General features: G+C 44.8%; 1 protein-coding gene across 1 annotated transcript in view; it reads left to right on the top strand.

Moving 5' to 3' along the window:
• The window catches only part of susd6 (sushi domain containing 6), a 35,527-nt gene extending 16,790 nt beyond the window's left edge, over positions 1–18,737 (top strand). Inside the window, exons 3-7 of the mRNA XM_084082452.1 lie at positions 11,877–12,065; positions 13,119–13,313; positions 14,021–14,159; positions 15,202–15,665; positions 15,916–18,737. Of these exons, the coding sequence (XP_083938578.1) occupies positions 11,877–12,065; positions 13,119–13,313; positions 14,021–14,159; positions 15,202–15,665; positions 15,916–15,941 (1,013 nt within the window). The 3' untranslated portion in view covers positions 15,942–18,737. The remainder of the gene's footprint in view (positions 1–11,876; positions 12,066–13,118; positions 13,314–14,020; positions 14,160–15,201; positions 15,666–15,915) is intronic.
• The last annotated feature ends 877 nt before the right edge of the window (positions 18,738–19,614 follow it).

Raw genomic sequence — 19,614 nt, 5'->3', positions numbered from 1 at the left:
GTGTGTGTGTGAGTGTGTGTTTTGACTGTAGCTGCACTCTGGCGCACTCTGTTGGCCGCACCCAGGCAGTGCACTGCACACAGACACACGCACACACACAAGCCGAGCAGAGTTCGATAGTAGGCTCCACTTGGGCGGAGGCGCCTCCTTCCGCGTTCGCAATATACATTTTTAACTATTTTTTGGTCCTGAGGGTCCCTGGAACCAAGTATTTGGTGTCCGACCCGCGGACACTGACATGACATGAAAGAAGTTTGAGAACCACTGATATTATAGCAGCATACATTTTTTTTCCAAAAAACTGTTCTATTCATTGACATATAAGAAATAAAGGATATAACAAAAAACCCAGCTGCTTCTCGATTATTAGATTAAGCTACATGAGCAAGATTAAGTTGGTTATTGGTTGTAAATATCGTCTTTTATGACTAGCGATGCTAGTGTTCATGTGGTTAAAGGGCGTTTTTATGTGAGGCCAAAGTGAGAGTCACGGAGCTGCACCTAATAACAAACCTGTATTCTAACTTCCTGAATGAATTTTCCCTGACAACACAGATGGACTTTGGGTCAAAACTTGTGACTAAGAATCACGTGTCATGGTTTTCACATACAGTTCAATGTTTGTATTGCACAGTCAAATCCTCAGTGTTTATTTATCCATTATTTTGTGACTCCAAAGTCTTGTGAGTCCAGAAAGTGTACAAATGTAATGGATCAGTTTGGTTACCTTTGTACACAAATTAACACACTTCCGTAAGTAGAGGCTATTTTGCAGCGGCCTGAAGGATGGGGTGAGAGTTGGCATAGAGATCGTTAAAGCAGTGGTTCTCAAACTTTTTGCCACTTTATGCTTTATGCCAAGCACCCCCAAATTGATAATATGTATTTGGCCACAGACCCCCCGCACACGCAGCAAAGGCCGTCGAGATCGGGACTTGAACCTGTGATGCGCTGTCAGGCTACATTGAGCCTAGGTGCCCGGACTGCTACACCAGCCGTCCGGGCCATATCTGCTATTTTTTAAATAGCCACGGTAACACATTTTGCTGGGGACCCCAGTGGAACCCCTCCCAGGACCCCTGGGGGTCCCCGGACCCCACTTTGAGAACCATTGCGTTAAAGGCTTCCCATTGAAACGTGTGGCTGTGGAAAACGCCAGGCCTAATGATTTCTAAAGGGCCTCATCTGAGGGACCAGCCGGCTGAGCAGAGGACGTCTCTCTCTAATGAGCTGCTAAATATATCCCCCAAGTCTTCAGTCTCTCTTTCTTTTACTTTAGTTTAGTTTCTCTGTTCCTGCCCATTTATCCCCTTTCTGTCTTCATTCCTACTGGTGGCTGTCAAATTCTCTCTCCTCATCCTCTTCTTGTTGCAACACGAAAGACCAACATGAAACTGCATGTTTTTTTAGTTTTTCATCGCGATGCGAGTTAACAGTGTCATCCTGTTCAAATAGGATGATAAGCTAACACATACCACACCTCACGCATCCTGCACACAAGCCCTTGTGCTGGGTACTCGATGGAGGTTGATCTAAATTCAATAACCTTCATCTATGCCCTCTAATGATGTTATCCATACTAGTGCTCAATAACGCCTCGCTCACAGCGAAGCGACAGCCAATTGAACTCAGCACACAGACCGTAAGAACTCCTTGCCCTGGCAGCTGACAGTGAGCCAAAGACGAAGGGCTGGGCCTGGGCTGCACACACGTGTTCTGTCCTGCTGTCTCACGTTTGTTGTCCATTGACTGAGGAATGAGGGCTTTTGCTGCAACAGGAGTGTGTCGCTCCTCGTCTAGTCCGTATGTATACACCAGGAGTGTGCTGAATAAACGATCCGAAAATGTGTGAATATTTCACAGGAAACTATTCATTAATGTCTCCTTTTATTCTCTGTGAAAATCACTCCCTGTAATATCACCTGAATAGGCTATATAGGCTACCATTGAAGTGAGGCAGCCCCTTGTCCTGCTGCGTTTACACAAACGCTAGCCAGGATGGTTAACAGTGGGTAAACGTATAATGTAAAATTTCCGCACAGGATATGCTATGTATATATAGCGTTTATTCATGGCCTACACTGCTGTGTACAACATCAGCCAGGGAGAGTACTGTACTGTACTGTAAATCAGTGGTTCCAAACGACATCCAGGTGTGCTGTGCTTTGGGATTATGCATACTAATTTCCCAATACAGAGGCTAATTCTATACCCTAAAAATATTTTTTAACTGCTTTAACCCGGCATCCCTAGCATCCCGGCATCCCCTAGTATCCCTTGAGCATGTACGTCATTGTAGATCTGCTATTTTTGCTATGAATGCAGGTGATTTTTGTCTTCCCCATTGGTAAGTTTGAAAAGCTACTGCTGTAGATATAGGAGCAGTTGTTTCAGAAAAGATTACACGCTGCGTGTTAGAATTAATAATAAAAGAAAAAGTACAACAAAGCTTCGGTCACCTAAATGGAAACGTTCCGCAAATGTTTGACAACATGTCCAGAAAATGCTCAAAAGCATTATGCTCAACCTCTTGGTGACTTGCCAAAGCAGTTGCTCTGTCAAAGTCCAGTCCAACTGTGATCGTAACAACTGCTTTATCCAATTAAGACCTGAGGCTGACATATGCCTTCTAAAGCAGTAGTTCTCAAACCTTTTTGTGCCAAGAAATGATATGTATTTAGCCGCGGACCGCCATCTGAAAACGTTTTGTGCCAGGGACAGAGGGTGTAAAAAAAATATATATATATATTCAACAACACTTTCAAGATGTTTCAAAAATGTTCAAAAATAGCAGATGTACATGCTTACAGCACGGCACGAAGTGACGCGCTGTGAGCTTGTACATCTGCTATTTTTGAGCACCGCTGTTCTAAATCCTAAGCGTTTTCTGAAAAACTTGCTATATAGCTATAAAATCTAAAATGACACGTATGCTTTCCCGTTTATAATGGGTTATTTAGGCTCTGCGGTAAAATTAGGCATTCCACAGGGTTTGGGATTATAGCTACAGTGAACTAATCCCAGGTTTTCGTTTTTTTAAGTTAATTAATTATCAACCTTCCTGCTTTCTGCAACAGTTAATCGATTATAAAAAAGAAGCGACTTAATCTAAATGACAAACTTCCAGTAGGTGCAGTTCTAGATGACTGGCTATAATTGAGCAGCAGGCGTTTGCTTTTCTATTTCTTAGGGTTAGGGTCAACACGAAAGAATTCTATAGAATAGAATATAGGAAGAATTTTATAGAATAAACTAAATCGATTAGTCTTATTAACCACTTAAACTTTTTTACAAAAATTGTGAAAAAATTGTGAAAAAAGCCGATGGACAAGTTCACAACTCGTCTCATCGTGACACTTTGTGAGCTTTTTATTATTATTATTATTATTTTATTGTTCATTAACCGTAATTGAGGCAAAAGTTTGAAATAATCATGATATTGATTTGAAGTCATATCGCCCAGCCCTAACACGGCCCACAGAATCCTGCCTATCAGCCTTTTGGTCGGCAGACAACCTCCATGCCGACAGCAGTGCCAGCTTACACGACATCCTAATCATATTTACCACTGATACCCTTAGAAGGACGTGACCTGCTGCTGTTGAGTCTACGGCTGCAGTACTGCGGTCAGCACCTCCACGTCACTGGCTTTGCCAAGCAGCCTCTGATCTGAGATTTGCTTTAGTGACTTCCACCTTTCACCTTCCGACAAGGAAGCAATGTCCCGGGTAATGGCACTCGTCGTCTACTTCTCTTCCCCCAACAGGCAGGCTGCTGGAGAACACGATCAGCACAGTTGGAGTGACAGATTGTAGGCTGTGGATGTATGTGCGCGTGTGTGAGTGTGTGCGTGTGTGTGTGTGTGCGTGTGTGTATGTGTGTGTCTGTCTGTCTAAGCACATGCACGTGTGTGGGAGGGGTTTCTCAGAGCGTTGTCTCTTTGTCTTGTCCCTGAAAGCTGAGAAGAAGGAATGTCTGCCTCCCAGCTGTCCTCGGGAGTGTGAGCGGGGGGTGTGAAAAGAGAAAAGAGAGAGAGGGGGATTCCTCCTGCCACCCCCCCCCCCTCCCCAATGTATACCCATCTGCTCCTAGAGAGGGGTTGGGGTGGGGGGGGCGGGTGCGCGTGTGTGTGAGTGCGTGAGAAGACCAAGGGGGGTTGCTCATCTCATGCATTATTTAACCCTTCAGTTGCAAAGTTTTCTGTGCTTCCATTCAGAGGCACGCTGCTTAAATCTGTCGCCCCCCCAGTCACTCACACCCACTGAGGTGAAACAATTGGTGTAATAACACCACACGTGGCCTCCAGTTAAATGCGTCAGCGGGGAGGACGGGTGTTTCTTGCCTGTTTTTTAGAGACTTCCTTCAAGCGTGTGTGTGTGTGTGTGTGTGTGTGTGTGTGTGTGTGTGTGTGTGTGTGTGTGTGTGTGTGTGTGTGTGTGTGTGTGTGTGTGTGTGTGTGTGTGTGTGTGTGTGTGTGTGTGTGTGTGTGTGTGTGTGTGTGTGTGTGTGTGTGTGCGCGCGCGCGCGTGTGCGTGTTGGAGAGGTGGGAGGTGAATTGTGCAGCTGCAAGAAGGCTGTATGCTGCACTGACACAGGAGAGTTCCAGGGAACTACATAGTTCAGACAAGGGTTCTGGGAAAGTAGCATGTACTGTTATTCTTTTTCTTTTTTTTCTCTTTTCCGTGGGTGATGCACACCACGTCCTGTTGTTGTACTACTGACATGGCCCCGGACGCTCTTATGCTTGTTGTCGGTAAGCCCTAGTATCACTGCTCTACCATAGTATAGGGCAGGGATGAGGAGAGCATTTTGTGTTTTTGTGTGTGTGGGGGTGTGGACACATGAATCACGCCATACAGTCCTTTACACTGTCATTTATACAGTATGTGTAGGTGAGGCTACATCTACCCAACCCTGACTTTCAATAAGCAGACTTGGCAACACTGAACGCGTGTACCATCCTTCCGCCTATGGAGTGGGAGGTTGCATGATGTACACAGCAGCACATTTGCATACTGTGCAGAGCACACTGTTCTTCCTGTGTGCGTGTGCTGCTCAGGCATGTGGCTTTTGTACAAACGTGCCGGCACCGCCCTCGCGCCGCCTCCACACCCAACAACCCCTCCTGCCCCTCCCCCCGGCCCTCCTCCTCCTCTCCTTAGTCAGGGACCTCCGCCTTCCCCCAGAGGTCCAAGAGATGGAACAGAGTGTCTGGAAAATATACCTCACGCTTTTTAAGAAGGCAACGGTCTCCTCTGTCCTTCTCTTTTTCTCTCTCTCTGTCTGTCCTATAACAGACCTTTCAGAGGCACATGACTCGGTACGCGGTGCATTCCCCTGTGTTCATTCATCCATTTGTTACCCAGAGAATATACAAATGGACCCTTACGGATCCATTTGGTTCCATTTGTATACTCCAAGTTAAATTGACAGAGTAGTTTACTGTGTAGGGCCCCCACAACCGTTATGTGAGCAGAGTGAAGCTGTATTGGTTGCGGCGATGGCGTGCATAGCTGGCCAACATCTCGTGTGTCTCGGTGTCAGACTTGACACACTCACACACACGGTGGAACATTAGATGACTAGTATCACTCTCGCAGACGGCGCGGCCCCCTGTGAACTGTCCCGTGTCTCACACACATACACACACACCTAGCTCAGAGTCAGAGTATCACATTTACGTCACTTTTTGAGTTTTAACACAGTATAGTGTCAACCTCTCTGAACGTGTGAACGAAAAAACAGAGTTAACCGCAAAGCATGTGCACAGAAACTAGGTGTGTCATATTGGGATTTCAGAAAGATTGCAGCTGCAGTAATATCTTGGGACATGACTTCTAACACAGAGATCAGCCTTTTTCGCTTTTAGTTGGAGAGTGTTATAGGGGATAAGGGGAACGCCACTAACTGGACATCCCACCTCTGTTCTCGGTTACATAGCATTCTCGGAACACTCCCCATTCTCTGACTGGTCATTCATATTGCACAAAAGTTATTTTCTTAAAATATGCCCTAATGTGGTTGTGTCTGGGTGGCATAGGTGTGGCCTGGGTTCAATTCCTTGTGTTACGTGGTGCCTCAGGCTTCTCTAGGCGCTCCAACAAACACAAATCTGTAGGATTAGGAGTTTGGATGCAGCACCATGTGGTTGTTGTCAACGTGGGGTCCCTGATGGTCCCCAGCTTAATGATTGATAATTAGGCACAAAATGGACCGTTAAAGGTCCATAACTGTCCCTGAGAAAAGAAAAAAAGGGTATAAAATGGGGGTCTGTGGCCTAATTCATATCAAACTGGCGGTCCTTGAAATGAAACAGGCTGAGAATCAATGTTCTATTGTACTGTATTGCTCTCTAATAATGACAGCTTGGCTGAAAAAAAGGTGCTGGATTAGCACAAGAGATAGAGGAGTGTGACACAAAAACACCCTCTGTCCCCATTTCCCAAAACAACAACAACAGAGGGGTCGGCCCGGTCGGGGATTGACCAACGAAAGGAACAAAAACATATTTACTAGGCCAGAAAGAGTATCATCCTCCTCTTGGTCTTTAGCTTAATCCTCCCACACACACACACGCCCCCCCCCCCCCCTACACACACACACACACACACACACACACACACACACACACACACACACACACACACACACACACACACACACACACACACACACACACACACACACACACACACATCGCTGTCATCTTACAGTGGGACCAAACAGCTGGCTCCAGAATTCATCTGCAAAATAATGTGATCTGCTCTAGAGAGTGCTCCCAGCATGTAATGGAGGATAATTAGAATTTTAATTTGTTCGGGCGGAGAGGGTGAAGGCCCTTGAACCCCCCCCCCCCACACACACACAGACACACACAGACACACACAGACACACACACACACACACACACACACACACACACACAAATACGTTGACACTATCTCTCTTCTCCGTCCCTCCACCCCTAGCAGGCGAGTGGCACTGGTGACAGATGGACAAGGGGAGAGATATTCGCAGCCTAGCCCAGTTGAGTGCATGGCAAGGGGATTTTGACACCCCATGCCCCCCGCCGTGGCCTCCAGTGTCCCCTGGAGAAGTCCCAAGGCAGTGGGTGTCAGAATGAGCAACTGTACTCCCAGCCTAATCCTCCCACAGTTAAATGGAAAATGCTTGTTTTTGTTTTTGCTTTTCTTTTTCAGTATGATCTTTGATCAGTTGGCAGTGCACCCGCTGTACTAAATAGTTATGCATACTAGCGTTTTAACTTTTCTTTACTGTGTGTCCTTGAACACCGCCGATTGTTGCTGTAACTTAAAATACTGCACAATACTATACAAAAATACTTAATATCTTCACACATACGATCCTACAAAACAAGAGAAACGGACACAACCAAACAAAACAAACCTATGGCAATTCCCAAAGGATTTATCTTCCAGTTCACCTCACTAACTGGAATGACAGCAGTCTTGAATTCAGAATCAGTGTTATTGTCACTTCCATAATGCACACTAGGCATACAAGCGAGCAAAATACCGTTCTCCTCAACTCATGGTGCTCGTCACACATAAAAAATAGGCAAAGCCATCTAAAAACATTAAAAGGTAGAGAGAGAGCAGACAACATTGGTTAAAAAAAACAAAGTAAAGAAGTCATCTGTTCTGATGGTGAGGAGCAGCCATTGTTTTCCCGCACATGATTCCATTTTTTTTTGTTTTTTGTACTTAGCAATTCCATCTCCACCCTCACTATTGGAGTTTTCGGTCTTATTAATCATCAGAGGAATCAGTGAGTTTGTAGCAGCTTGTGTTGAACAGTGACTCATTCCAGGCCTCATACTCGACACAGGCACGGGCATGTGCCAATTCCACCACACACCAATCCACATGTAGATTAGGGCTCCAATAATGAAAGTGCACCCTCTTTACGTAATACATACACAGTACATTACAATCCTCAGGGTTTATTCAAATGCATTTGTTGTAACTCGGGAGTGTGTACAAATGTACCCATGCGGGTCCATTTGGTTACATTTGTACACACTCTGAGTTAAATGAACTCTTCCCTCCCTCCCCCCAGTGTGGTATGTGCTGTGGCTGGCTGCCGCCTTCTCCCACCATTGTTATTGTACAGAGTGTTTCCCTCACTTCAGAACTATTGCCGGGCCTGCCACAGCATGCTGCTTCCCTTCGCTCAGGGCCACAGGGCTGTGCCAGTCTCTCTCTCTCTCTCTGTCTGTCTGTGAGTCTGTCTGTCTGTCTGTCTGTCTGTCTGTGAGTCTGTCTGTCTGTCTGTGAGTCTGTCTGTCTGTCATTCTCTTTCTATCACTCACTGCTGCTGTTTTCCCTCTGTGCATTTGTTTTTCTTCTCTTGGCTCTCATTAATCTCTTTGTTTTTTTAGACACACATGTGCACCGCACGCACACACCTCCATATATCCTCTCAGTCTGCTTTACTTTTCCGTGAAATCACTGGAGGGTTTCCACCTCTCCTGTTGACATTTAATAGGACAGATCGTCCCCAAAAGACAAAATCTCCCTTTGCCAACTCACTGTTGGCAGATACGATATGGATTTCTCATCCTCTCTGTCATATACACCACCTCTCTCACTCTTAGGCGTGTGTGACTTGCGGTACCTTTTTTACAAGTGTGTTTTTTACATTTCATTTCATTTCTTTTTTCTTTTCTTTTTTTGCTGAGTTCCGCTACAGATGTCGAATATATTTGCCTCACGGCCTCGATCATCATTAGTGTCTACCCAGCCTGAGACTACTGTATACTTCCATTACTGCCATTTCCCCATGGAAGTGTCATCCCACACAGGGAAGTGGGTTGATGTCAAAATTCCGCGCTGCTCGCAACTTTTCCACTGCAGTCTCTTTTCTCTGACATCGCGTTATCGATGTTTCGCTCCGTCTCCGCCGTTCTTACTGTGAGGTTGTCATGGATTTTGAGTTGTGCAGGTTTTCTTGGATGCGTAGCCTATACACGTGTGTTTTGTGTACAGATCTGCTTATTATTCCCGCAGATCACTGTTACTTACTATTATTATAGACGAGACCATTCAAATCCACAGTGTTAATATTAACTCTGAGAGAGTGTTCATAATGTAACCAAATGGACCTGTACACTCTCAGTTAATGCAAATCTATAGGTTACCACTGAGAATTTCACAGAGTATACTCGCCCCTCCAGCAGAGTGGTCAGGTGCATATACGCATGCCTTTCTCCTATGTGCACATGGTGTGCATATATCTCCATGGCAACCCCATCAGTTGAGTGAGAAAGCTCCCCGATAGCGCAGCGCTTTCCATTAGCACCCATCTGTCACCTATACAGTTCTATTAACCACAATACATCAATGGAAAGGCCAGCAGCTAAAGGCTATTGTCCCCGGCCTGTTCTAAACTGTCCCCCAGGCCTGTTTGTCCCCCTGCTGCCTCGCACCCGGAGACCATCAATTCATCAGCGTGTCCATTATCACCGGGGGGTGAGGGGGATGGGGTCATGGTGATTATGGCCTGAAGCATCTTAAAGGAAGGCCACTTGGGTCACGGAGTCAGATGTCATTCATAGCCGGAATTGGTGTGTGTGTGTGTGTGTGTGTCTGTCCGTCCAAATGCATTAACCACTTAAACCCTATATACTTTGTTGACCAGGGTCCCCCCGGGTCTGTGCACCCCCATCCTTTCCCCTCTACAACAAACCTCTTTGCCAAAAATGGCCAATGTTCAAGCTCACAATGTGCCGCTTGCCTATTTTGTCAGAATGTTCGCCTGTTATGCCCAGAATAGGGTTCATGGGTTTGCGGTTAAAGGAAGGTCACTTGGGTCACGATGTTGTGTGTGTGTGTGTGTGTGTGTGTGTGTGTGTGTGTGTGTGTGTGTGTGTGTGTGTGTGTGTGTGTGTGTGTGTGTGTGTGTGTGTGTGTGTGTGTGTGTGTGTGTGTGTGTGTGTGTGTGTGTGTGTGTGTGTGTGCGTGCGTGCGTGCAGGATAAAGACCTTTGCTGTAACCTTGTGATGGTTTCCAGTGTGGCCACACACCCACACTGAACATCTGTTCCAAACAGAACTCTGACACTGGTGTCACACCAGTCCTTGCTGGGCAGGTCTTTGTTACCGACTGTTGGTTTTAGAGTGTGTGTGCGTGCGTGCGCACATTTAAGAGTGTTTGCTTTTAATCATGAGTCACCAGCTTAACCATATTTCCCCCTTGAGATTAGTTTTGTCAGTGGAGGTTGGTGAAAGTTGTCTCTTCCTGTTTTTCAACAGGAAAAGCTAAATATTATTTCATATAGTCCAATTCTTATGAAGTAAATCTCTAAATATTAATGTTGAAGTTGTTTGTCTGGTTTTAATTGATTGATTACTTTATTAACACGATTGTTAACAGTACAGTTTCCATTGTGGCCCACTGTACTCAATTCATCAGTAATACATAATGCATACAATACAATACAAATACAATACAAAACATATTGGAATATTTGTTAGGACAGATATGCCCGCATTATGGCGATAAGCTACCCAAACGACCCCAAGTTGGTGCGTCATATTTGCCACACTCTTGTGATTATTTCGCCCTCGCAATAACCCAGGCAACGCTGAGTACCCCAGCAAATAATAAATGTTTCACGTCAAATTAAACACTGTCTGAAATGTATTGAAATTGACAGGATGGGGTATAAAATCAAAATGAAAGGATTTTGCAGTGCAATAGAATTCAACCGTTCTGAAGGACTGAACTCCACTCTAGCCCCAATGGTTTCATTACCAACTGTACCCATATGGAAGACAGAACAGTTGGTGTTTTGTACCTTTTTTTTGCTCTCCAAATGATCTGGGTCAGTCTGTAAGATCAGTAGCACTGACAATATATTCAGCCACCTGCATGGTCTTGTCTCTGCGCAGGTGGTGTAACATTACCTCAGACATGCCGGATTTAGGTGTGTGTGTGTGTGTGTGTGTGTGTGTGTGTGTGTGTGTGTGTGTGTGTGTGTGTGTGTGTGTGTGTGTGTGTGTGTGTGTGTGTGTGTGTGTGTGTGTGTGTGTGTGTGTGTGTGTGTGTGTGTGTGTGTGTGTGTGTGTGTGTGTGTGTGTGTGTGTGTGTGCGTGGCACTGTGATAGTTTCCTGGCATGAATTCCTGCAGATAATTTGTCCTTCCATACATGAACCCCCGAACACACACATGTGCACACAGAACCCACCCATCCACATGCATATACGACATTTCAACATCATTAGTTAGGCATGGGAAAATGAATCAAAACACAATTAACTTTGGGGAGCCGAGCTTTGTCCCGTTCCTATTGGCTCAGTACAGAGCTTCGGCTTGTCATTAGTACACAGTAAATGAGCCCATCTAAAACTACTGTCCTCCTCGCCGTCAAATAGAACCAATCTTGGCACACGATGAAGAGCGCTCAATGAGCAGAAGAGAATGGGGAGGCTTAGTTAATTGAGACCTGGATGGTATTAGTTTTGACACTTTAATGCACCATAGTCATTCCAGGAGCCTGTTCTGATCAGCATGTCTATGTATGTTTCCAGGGTGTTTGTGCCAGCGTTTGTGCACGTTTGTGCCAGCTGGACCAGGTGTTGTAATTTGCGTTTGCATACTTGCATGAACTCCGTAAAGTATGTATCAGCCTTCACACTCCGAAATGAGCTGTGTACCATGTATGGTTATACATTTTACAGAATTGTCTAGATTGACTATGAGCTTGTAAGGTCCCACATGACTGGAGTTAAATCTGGTTAAATTAGCCCCGGAGTCAGAGAGACATTAATCAAAATAAAGATAAAGTCTTCCCCACTTCACATGTAGCCCGTTGGTCCGAAGCCACACACTAACCGTGCCCCTTAACTCTGCAGGTTGTCCGCGGCCTCCCGGCATCCAGCATGGGTACCTGGTTAACCAGACGGAAGCCAACAGGGGCTCCTTCCCCCTGGGGACACTGTTGGCTTACAGCTGTGACTCTGGCTACACCCCAGAAGGAGCCACCTCCATCACCTGTACCTCTGGAATATGGTCCCACCAGCCGCTCTGCATCCGCAGCAACGGTGAGGAAAAACACATTCATATACTCAGTAAAATTCTCCGTGTTTATTCAACTCTTAAGTGTGTACAAATGTAACGAAATGGACCTGTTGGGGTGCATTTCGTTACATTTGTACCCTCTCACAAAGTGATGAATTAACACTGATTTTCTTGTGTACATGAGACAGCTTCAGGAATCAGGATACAAGCTATATTAATTGCCTTATTATGAGAGAACACTTTCGCTTTGTTTGAATTTATGGTTTTGTACTGAAAGCTCACGTAGTGCTTTGTGGTCTGTTCTCCGTCCATGATCCTTATATTTATGTGCTGTGCTTATTTGAAAATAATGTGCGCTGCTGACTGAACTACCACACAATAAAGCTGTGACCCTAGGGCCACTGAAATCTATTTATACTAGTAATTTTAGTTATGTCAAGTGTTCATACTCATTACTGGTAATATAAATCTTCCACAAATCCTAAAAAGTTATGAGGTTGAGTATTGCACTCTCATACTTTGCCTGAACTCCCTGAAGGCACCCAATGTAGCAATACACCCTCATAAACACACCAACAGTGAGGATACACTTATATCAGTCTCGCCTAGCCAGACAATCAAGAGATCTCTGCCTACTGAATAGGTCTGGGGAAATCAAAATTCAATGAATGGACTTGGATGCTGGAGAAAACCAGTGCTACGCCAAACCTACGCCCACTTCTTTGAAAACCAATCCTGATACCACCCATATGAAGGACCGCCCTTAAGTTTTTTAAGTTTGTATTGGTTCTGTAAAACTGTAATTTTTGTAAATAACAAAGTTATTGGCCCAGTTTTAGCCCAGTGTATGGTTCTTGGGTGCGCTGATTCTGAGACAGTATGTCACAGTTGCATAGTACAGTAATAGTGGTGTGGGATCTAGAAACAGGTGATTCTGGGACACCTGGAATATTCTACGGCAGTACATCAAACAGTTACACAGTACAAAACACAGTGCATAACACCATAACTCTCCTTAAAGAGATCCTAACTCTCTCTCTCTCTCTCTCTCTCTCTCTCTCTCTCTCTCTCCTCAGTGTGTATGCCCCCCACAGAGCCAGAGAACGGGGGGTACCGGTGTCACCCGTCACCCTGCCACCACCTCACCCAGAAGACAGTCATAGAGTACTTCTGTGACGAGGGCTACGCACTGAAGGGAGACTATAAGTTCCTCACCTGCGAGAATGGAGAGTGGGACGCCCCCATGCAGATCAGCTGCAGGCTCAGCCAAGGTGTGTGTGTGTGTGTGTGTGTGTGTGTGTGTGTGTGTGTGGGGGGGGGGCGGGGGGGGGGGGGGTTGTGTGTGTGTGTGAGAGAGCGAGAGAGAGAAAGGAGTCTACGTTGTGGTTATAAGCACATGCATGCATCTGCCCCATTAAAGTGAATTTGGGTAGAACCTTGGGTTGTATAGATAAGTCCAAATATTGTCCATCATCTTAATCTGTTGCTTCTGTGCTTGGTGATCGGGGAACGGGAAGTACGGTAGTGATTCCATTCACTCTAATTGTACAGTGAAAAAGTTCTCAAAATCAGCACATAAACTATGCAGATTTGCTGGCAGATTCTGCCAGCAGTGAAACTAGTCCTGGTACATAATGTTGGGAAAGTTAATTATTCATGTCATATATTAACCATGACGCAAGGTTTATTGACTTCATCATGCCCAGGTAACGATACAACCCAAGGGTCTACCAAAGTTCAACATTATTTTAAATGTACAGTAGGCTGTAACTGTGTGTCCATTGTGTTGCCACTTGCATAGCTTTGTGCAATGGCAGACAGGTAGTTTTGGACAGTTTTTTTCAAGGTGTGATTGCTGCTATTTGAATGATAGGACTGTCCTTGCACAAGCTTTGGTGGAATCCTTTTAACATCTCTCTCTGTGTTTTTCTGTCTCTCTTTCTCACCCACTCTTTTTCTTTGTTGTTGTGTCGCTCAGACAAAGAGCCCAGCTCTCCGCTAGGCATGCCAGCTCTGTCTATCGTGGCATCCACAGCCAGCTCTGTGGCACTCATCTTGCTACTGGTGGTGCTGTTTGTACTGCTGCAGCCAAAACTCAAGTCCTTCCATCACAGCAGGTAAGCTGATGATAACCAACCAAATCTGCCATTGTCAACATTTTGCTGTATTAGGCTCTCCCACCCACAAATCAACAGTGCTAACTATGGCAGGAAGACTTTATGAGTGGATGTGATTTTCACATAGTGGATATTTAATTTCAGAATGAAATGCTTTCTATCCTGACTTGATGACTCATGTCTTATATCATAAAAAACACAGCCCTGGCTTCATCTTTAGGTCATACATTACCTCCATAGTAATTAATACACTCAAGCCTAGCAAACCATTGAATCATTAATTGTTCATTTTCCTGGGGGTCAGTTGAGGGGCCGTTTCCCAGATAAGATAAGAAAGCTTCACATCAGGGGACTGATTTATTTAAAACATACACTCCCATGCACAGTCCCAATGGCTCCCATTTCAAAGTGAGGACTGACAATATCTCTGTTCTTTTGTAAAACATGGCTCATCTTTCTTTTATTTTGAGAACATTCAGTTGCGAGAATACAAGAAAGCATATCGTCTGTCGGGTGGAAACCTCAGAACTGTTACTTTTCAAGATTCAAATTCTAAAATAGCAAAAGTAGCAGATCGAAATGCACAAACGCAAACGTGTTTCGAGCTTGTAGATCTGCTACCTTTGATGCTTTTGTGTGACGCTGTAGTATGATTAAGTACAGCGTTAATTTACAAAGAATTTGAAAAAGTTCAAATATGGAGATGAGAGATATCTGCCCGACAGCAACGATATGTAGTATCGAGTACTCCAGATATCCAGTAGACCAGCTACTCTATGCAAATAAGTAACTGTATTTGCTCATGGCTCAACTCTTGTGAAGTGAAAGTATTAGTTAAAGCAATCTTTCAACCATGGCACTGTAATTAAAAGGCCATAATAACAATCTGATCTAATGCTCATTGGCAGTCATGTTGATTAGCGGGTCTGAGGGCTTAGTGGACCCTGTCCTAGAAGAGATTGTACAATCAAACCTTGATCACCAACACAGAGAGCTTACCTGCTGGTCTGTTTTCTGTCTCCCCGCCCGCCCTGTCCTGCAGGAGAGAGCAGGGTGTATCGGGCCAGTCCAGCTCCATCATGGTGGAGGGGGTGCAGGTGGCCCTGCCCTCCTACGAGGAGGCGGTGTACGGCAGCAGTGGAGCACAAGTGGGTGCCGTGGCTCCTCCCCCACCCCCTCCCGCTCCCCCGGAGACCCGTGTCCCCATCGTGCTCTCCGAGGGCCTCCCCCGGGGAGCGGAGGGAGGCGCAGGTCCCAGTGGAAGCCGTGGCCATTGTGGAGATTTGGACTTCTGCCTCCCTTCCACTTCCTCTTCCTCCCGGCGTCACGCCGAAACGGCGCTGGTTCATCAGGCCCCCTCCACATCTTCCTCGTCGTCCTTATCGTCATGGGCCAGGGACCACCCCAGGGGTGCGTGTGCGGCCCCCATTCCCCTCCGTAGAGACTCTGACAGCAGCGACCAGCACAGTCTGCTCTCCGTCACCTCTGTGGATGAGTTCTCTGACGGTAAGACAGACTCCATAAGACATTAAGATCAGGTTATTTATGCGGAATTGCCGATAAACCTGTTTCTCTTGTATCTATTATTTCGAAATAATTCTCAGTTATAACACAGCATTTGTGCGAATGTTTTAGGCTATTACCTGAAATGGATGTAATGATTCTGAGCTCCCAGAATACAGAGATGTCTAGTTCTCTGATGCGTGTCATGTTTTCCGTTGTCTAATAAGTCTTAATGTGTCGTGGTCTCCCGCAGATATTCCTCTGTTGAAGGAAGCATGAAGCCTGCCAGCAGCTGACCAGGATGGACTGTGGCTGCCCCTGTCATCCCCCACCCCACCTTCCTAATCTTCCTCCTCACAGCCTGTAGAGCAAAGACAAGAACTATGCCTATTCCCCATCCAACACTCCTATGCCATTGATCCGCCCCCACCCCCCTGCACAACAATGATGGCCACCAAAACCGTTCTTGCATCCCTGTTCTCCGCACCCGCTTAATCGATGGGATGGAGGCACTGGAGCCGCTGCGCTCCAAGATACCGGACCGAACGCAAGACGGACATGCAAGCATTAAAGTGGGAGTTGAGCTCACAATGAATCCTGTAGATGTAATGTACATGAGCAAAAGAATACATATTGAGTCAAGGTTTTGTATTTAAGTAGGCTACCATGTATTACTATGTGCATTCTACTCTGCCCAGTCAGTGGCCCTCACAGAGACTTTTCTGGACAAGGCTACAGCAATTGAGGCCTATCAAAGCCTGCTTTGTACTTGATCGTACAGCGGTATTGAACATATTTTCTTCTTCTTAAAAAATAAATAAAGAATCAGTTATTTCCAGCGAGTGACACTGTCGTACGACTAAGTATAAACCATGTTTGACCAGGAGTACTGCAGATAGAACATAACGTGTGCGTTGAGCTTCCCTTAACTCCTACTGTGGCATACAGAGACTGCACTTGAAGAGTGACAAGATGCCCGGGTTTGTGGTGCTCTTTGTGAATGCTGCATGTTGTTAGTAGTTACCACTGGCACAGGCACACAGTGACACTCTCCCCCTCCCTCTGTCATTCTATCTCTTTCTCTGGGCTTTCTCATTCTTCCACTGTGCATTTCTCTCTCTCTCACTCTCTCCTTAACTCTATCCTGGCGCCTGGCGTATGTATAATGGGAAGGACAACCACATCACAAGAGCAAACAGCAGGGCTCAGGCTTTTTACACTGCACCAAATCGTGACAAAAAAAGGAAAAGAAAAAAAAACGAGCTTGCCTTTTCTTTTTCTGTCGGCCACCAGTATCTGCACCTTTTCTTTCGCATTCAGTGTGACTGGGATTCAATGGTGTTTATTAACCACATAAACCGTAGCGTCCCTATTCTGGGGGCGAACATTCAGCGAAAATAGCTGATTTGCAAGCTCATAACATCACATCGCAGCGCGTAGTGAGCATGTAGATTGACTATTTTTGGCAAAGAGATTTGGCCTTGAGGGAAATACTAGCAGAGCTAGTATAGAGCCCTAGGGGACCCCGGTCAACTAAGTATATGGGGTTTAAGTGTTTTAAAGCACATCATGGCCCACACGTGTAGCTATTTTTTGAGTGTTTCAATCATGTAAGAGGGGGGTGAAATGTGGTTTTGTTTGAGAGCCAATCGAATGGGTCATCTTTGAAACTGTTGGTTAGGCATGGGACTGAACTTTGGGGTTGCTTTGTAACTTTTTGGTTTTTATTCTTCATTTTTCCCCTCACTCTTATTTATTGTTTGCCGTGTGGCAGAATTTGGTCTGCTCTGAGATGCTGAATCTGGCTTTGCAACATGGTGTGTGTATGTGTGTCTGTTCATCAGTTAGGCGAGAGAGAGTACACGTCCTTGTGTACCAGCCCCCCAGTAGGGAAATAAGCTTTTACCAGGTGGCTTAACAAGGACCTGCTGTCTTGCAACACTGGGGAAAATCTCCCTTCTCTGCTTTGAATAAGTCACACGAATAAACCAGCATTTCCGTAAGCAATGAAACCAGTACACAATGTGTGTATTATTAGTCTGTTTCACAGACTAGAACACGTATCATTTCTGCTGAGTGGCTGGGAAACACAAGCATTGTCGGTGTAACTGGGTCACATCCACCTTCACTGAGCTCCTGGAAAACTTCCACTTCAGAGTGTTTATGTTCTTGACACTACTGCAACTGGTTGCAGTGAAAGAAAGTAATGTTTTTATGTATTGCCACCCACCCACATACACACAATGTTTCTCTATTGTCAAGTGTAAACATGAGAGAGAACCATCATACAGTTTAGTCATTGTTAATCACCTTCCATTTATAATCACTTGATATGCATTAATAATGGTCACCCCCAGAAACACACGACTCTGATGGCATAAGAACCGATGAATCTATTATCATTTTATCATTTATTTTCATCCACTGCGGCCATCCGTCATTGTCAACAGCTACATGGAAGCAAACAGAAAATGGTTGCCTTAGACTCACATGTACATTTCCCTATTTTTGTTTGATACTTTTTGAGCCTCTGCGTTTGTTGCTTTACAATGTTGCGATGTCTTCTGTGTTCCCAAATGGCCTTACTCTTATTTCTTTTCTATTCTCTATGCATAAAACTCTGTTGTTGTGTTTTTGTTTTTTATTTTTTCATTGAGTTTACTTTTTTGTTTTGGACACGGCTAAAAGAATGTCCATCTTTCTCTGTCCTCCCTAAGGCTTTTCCAGCTACTGTGATGGTGAAAAGCCCTATCGGCCCAAATATATTTCACAATATCTTTGCTTCTCTTATGCTAAAAAGCATTTAAATGTTAAGGGATTGAAAGAAAGAAAAAAATGAATTTTGCGTCCAGAACTATGGTCCAGAAGCACTGTTGTACAGTGTTGCTTCCCTCAAGATAACAGAAAAATGTTCACATCTTGACTCTTAAGTTTTACTTCTTTAAGCTTTGGTTTTTCCTCTGTACATGGCAGTGGGTGTGAAGATAGTAATTTAATATTTGTATAAAGTTTATTTAATTCTACATTGTGTATATAACTTTCTAATTAAAGCTTTCTTTTGAAGTGTGAAATTAATATGTGTCATTTATTCAAGTCTGTCTCTGTCTGTGCCCAACTAGGAAATAGTGGTGGTGTTGATCACAACCAAACAAAGTTTAAGAAAGCTGATTTAACTTTCAGTAGGCTACATTGGCTACAATTTGGGAATCCAACATATGCCTTAATTACACTATAGAAAGCAATAACATGGATTGCGATATTAAAGTCATGTTGATAAAGTGAAGTCAAATATTTGCAATCCCAAAGTCAACAACGCCCTTTATAGTTGCATGAAGAGGCCTGCTGGTCCTGGTTAGTTCTTGTTATGGTAGGGTTTACACCCCATAGTCCGGGGGAATGGTCGGACTGTAATTGGCTTCTTGATTGTCAGCCTCAGGCAACCACTCAGTATTCATACTGTACATGTAAATATACTAGTAAACAAATACAACAAAATACATAACATGCCTTTGATGAATAGACAATATTGCGCGAACACTGTGCCCTCAGGACACATTGTCCATATACTGTGGTTGTTTTTCCTCTGGCGTTTTTGAAGAGCAATCAATTCAAGAAAATTAAGTGAAGTTTTATATGATATAAAACATTCTGATTCTGATTCTGATTCTGATATGTCTATAAGTATGACTTTAGATGTTCGTGTAAAGTCTGAGGCCAGCTACTCAAGTGTGTGTGTACAGTAGTTCCAAGTGCATTTTCGTTCTACGAAACCGTAATATGATGAGGTAATAAGCCATCCCTCCGGCCTATGGGATGTGACCTCCGAAGGACCACAGGAAGGAACGTTCCCCCGCGTCTCTCTAGACTTGTGTCAGAGCGCCATCAAGTGGTCATAAAGAGAAAACGCATCCTTGTTGTTCCTTCCCTTTTTGGATTCTTCCCCCCATTGGTT

Source organism: Gymnoscopelus microlampas (genome assembly GCF_963454915.1).
Source record: "Gymnoscopelus microlampas genome assembly, chromosome: 16".
Lineage (NCBI taxonomy): Eukaryota > Metazoa > Chordata > Actinopteri > Myctophiformes > Myctophidae > Gymnoscopelus > Gymnoscopelus microlampas.
Note: the sequence above shows the minus strand (reverse complement) of the source record. Positions and strands in the feature narration are given on the sequence as shown.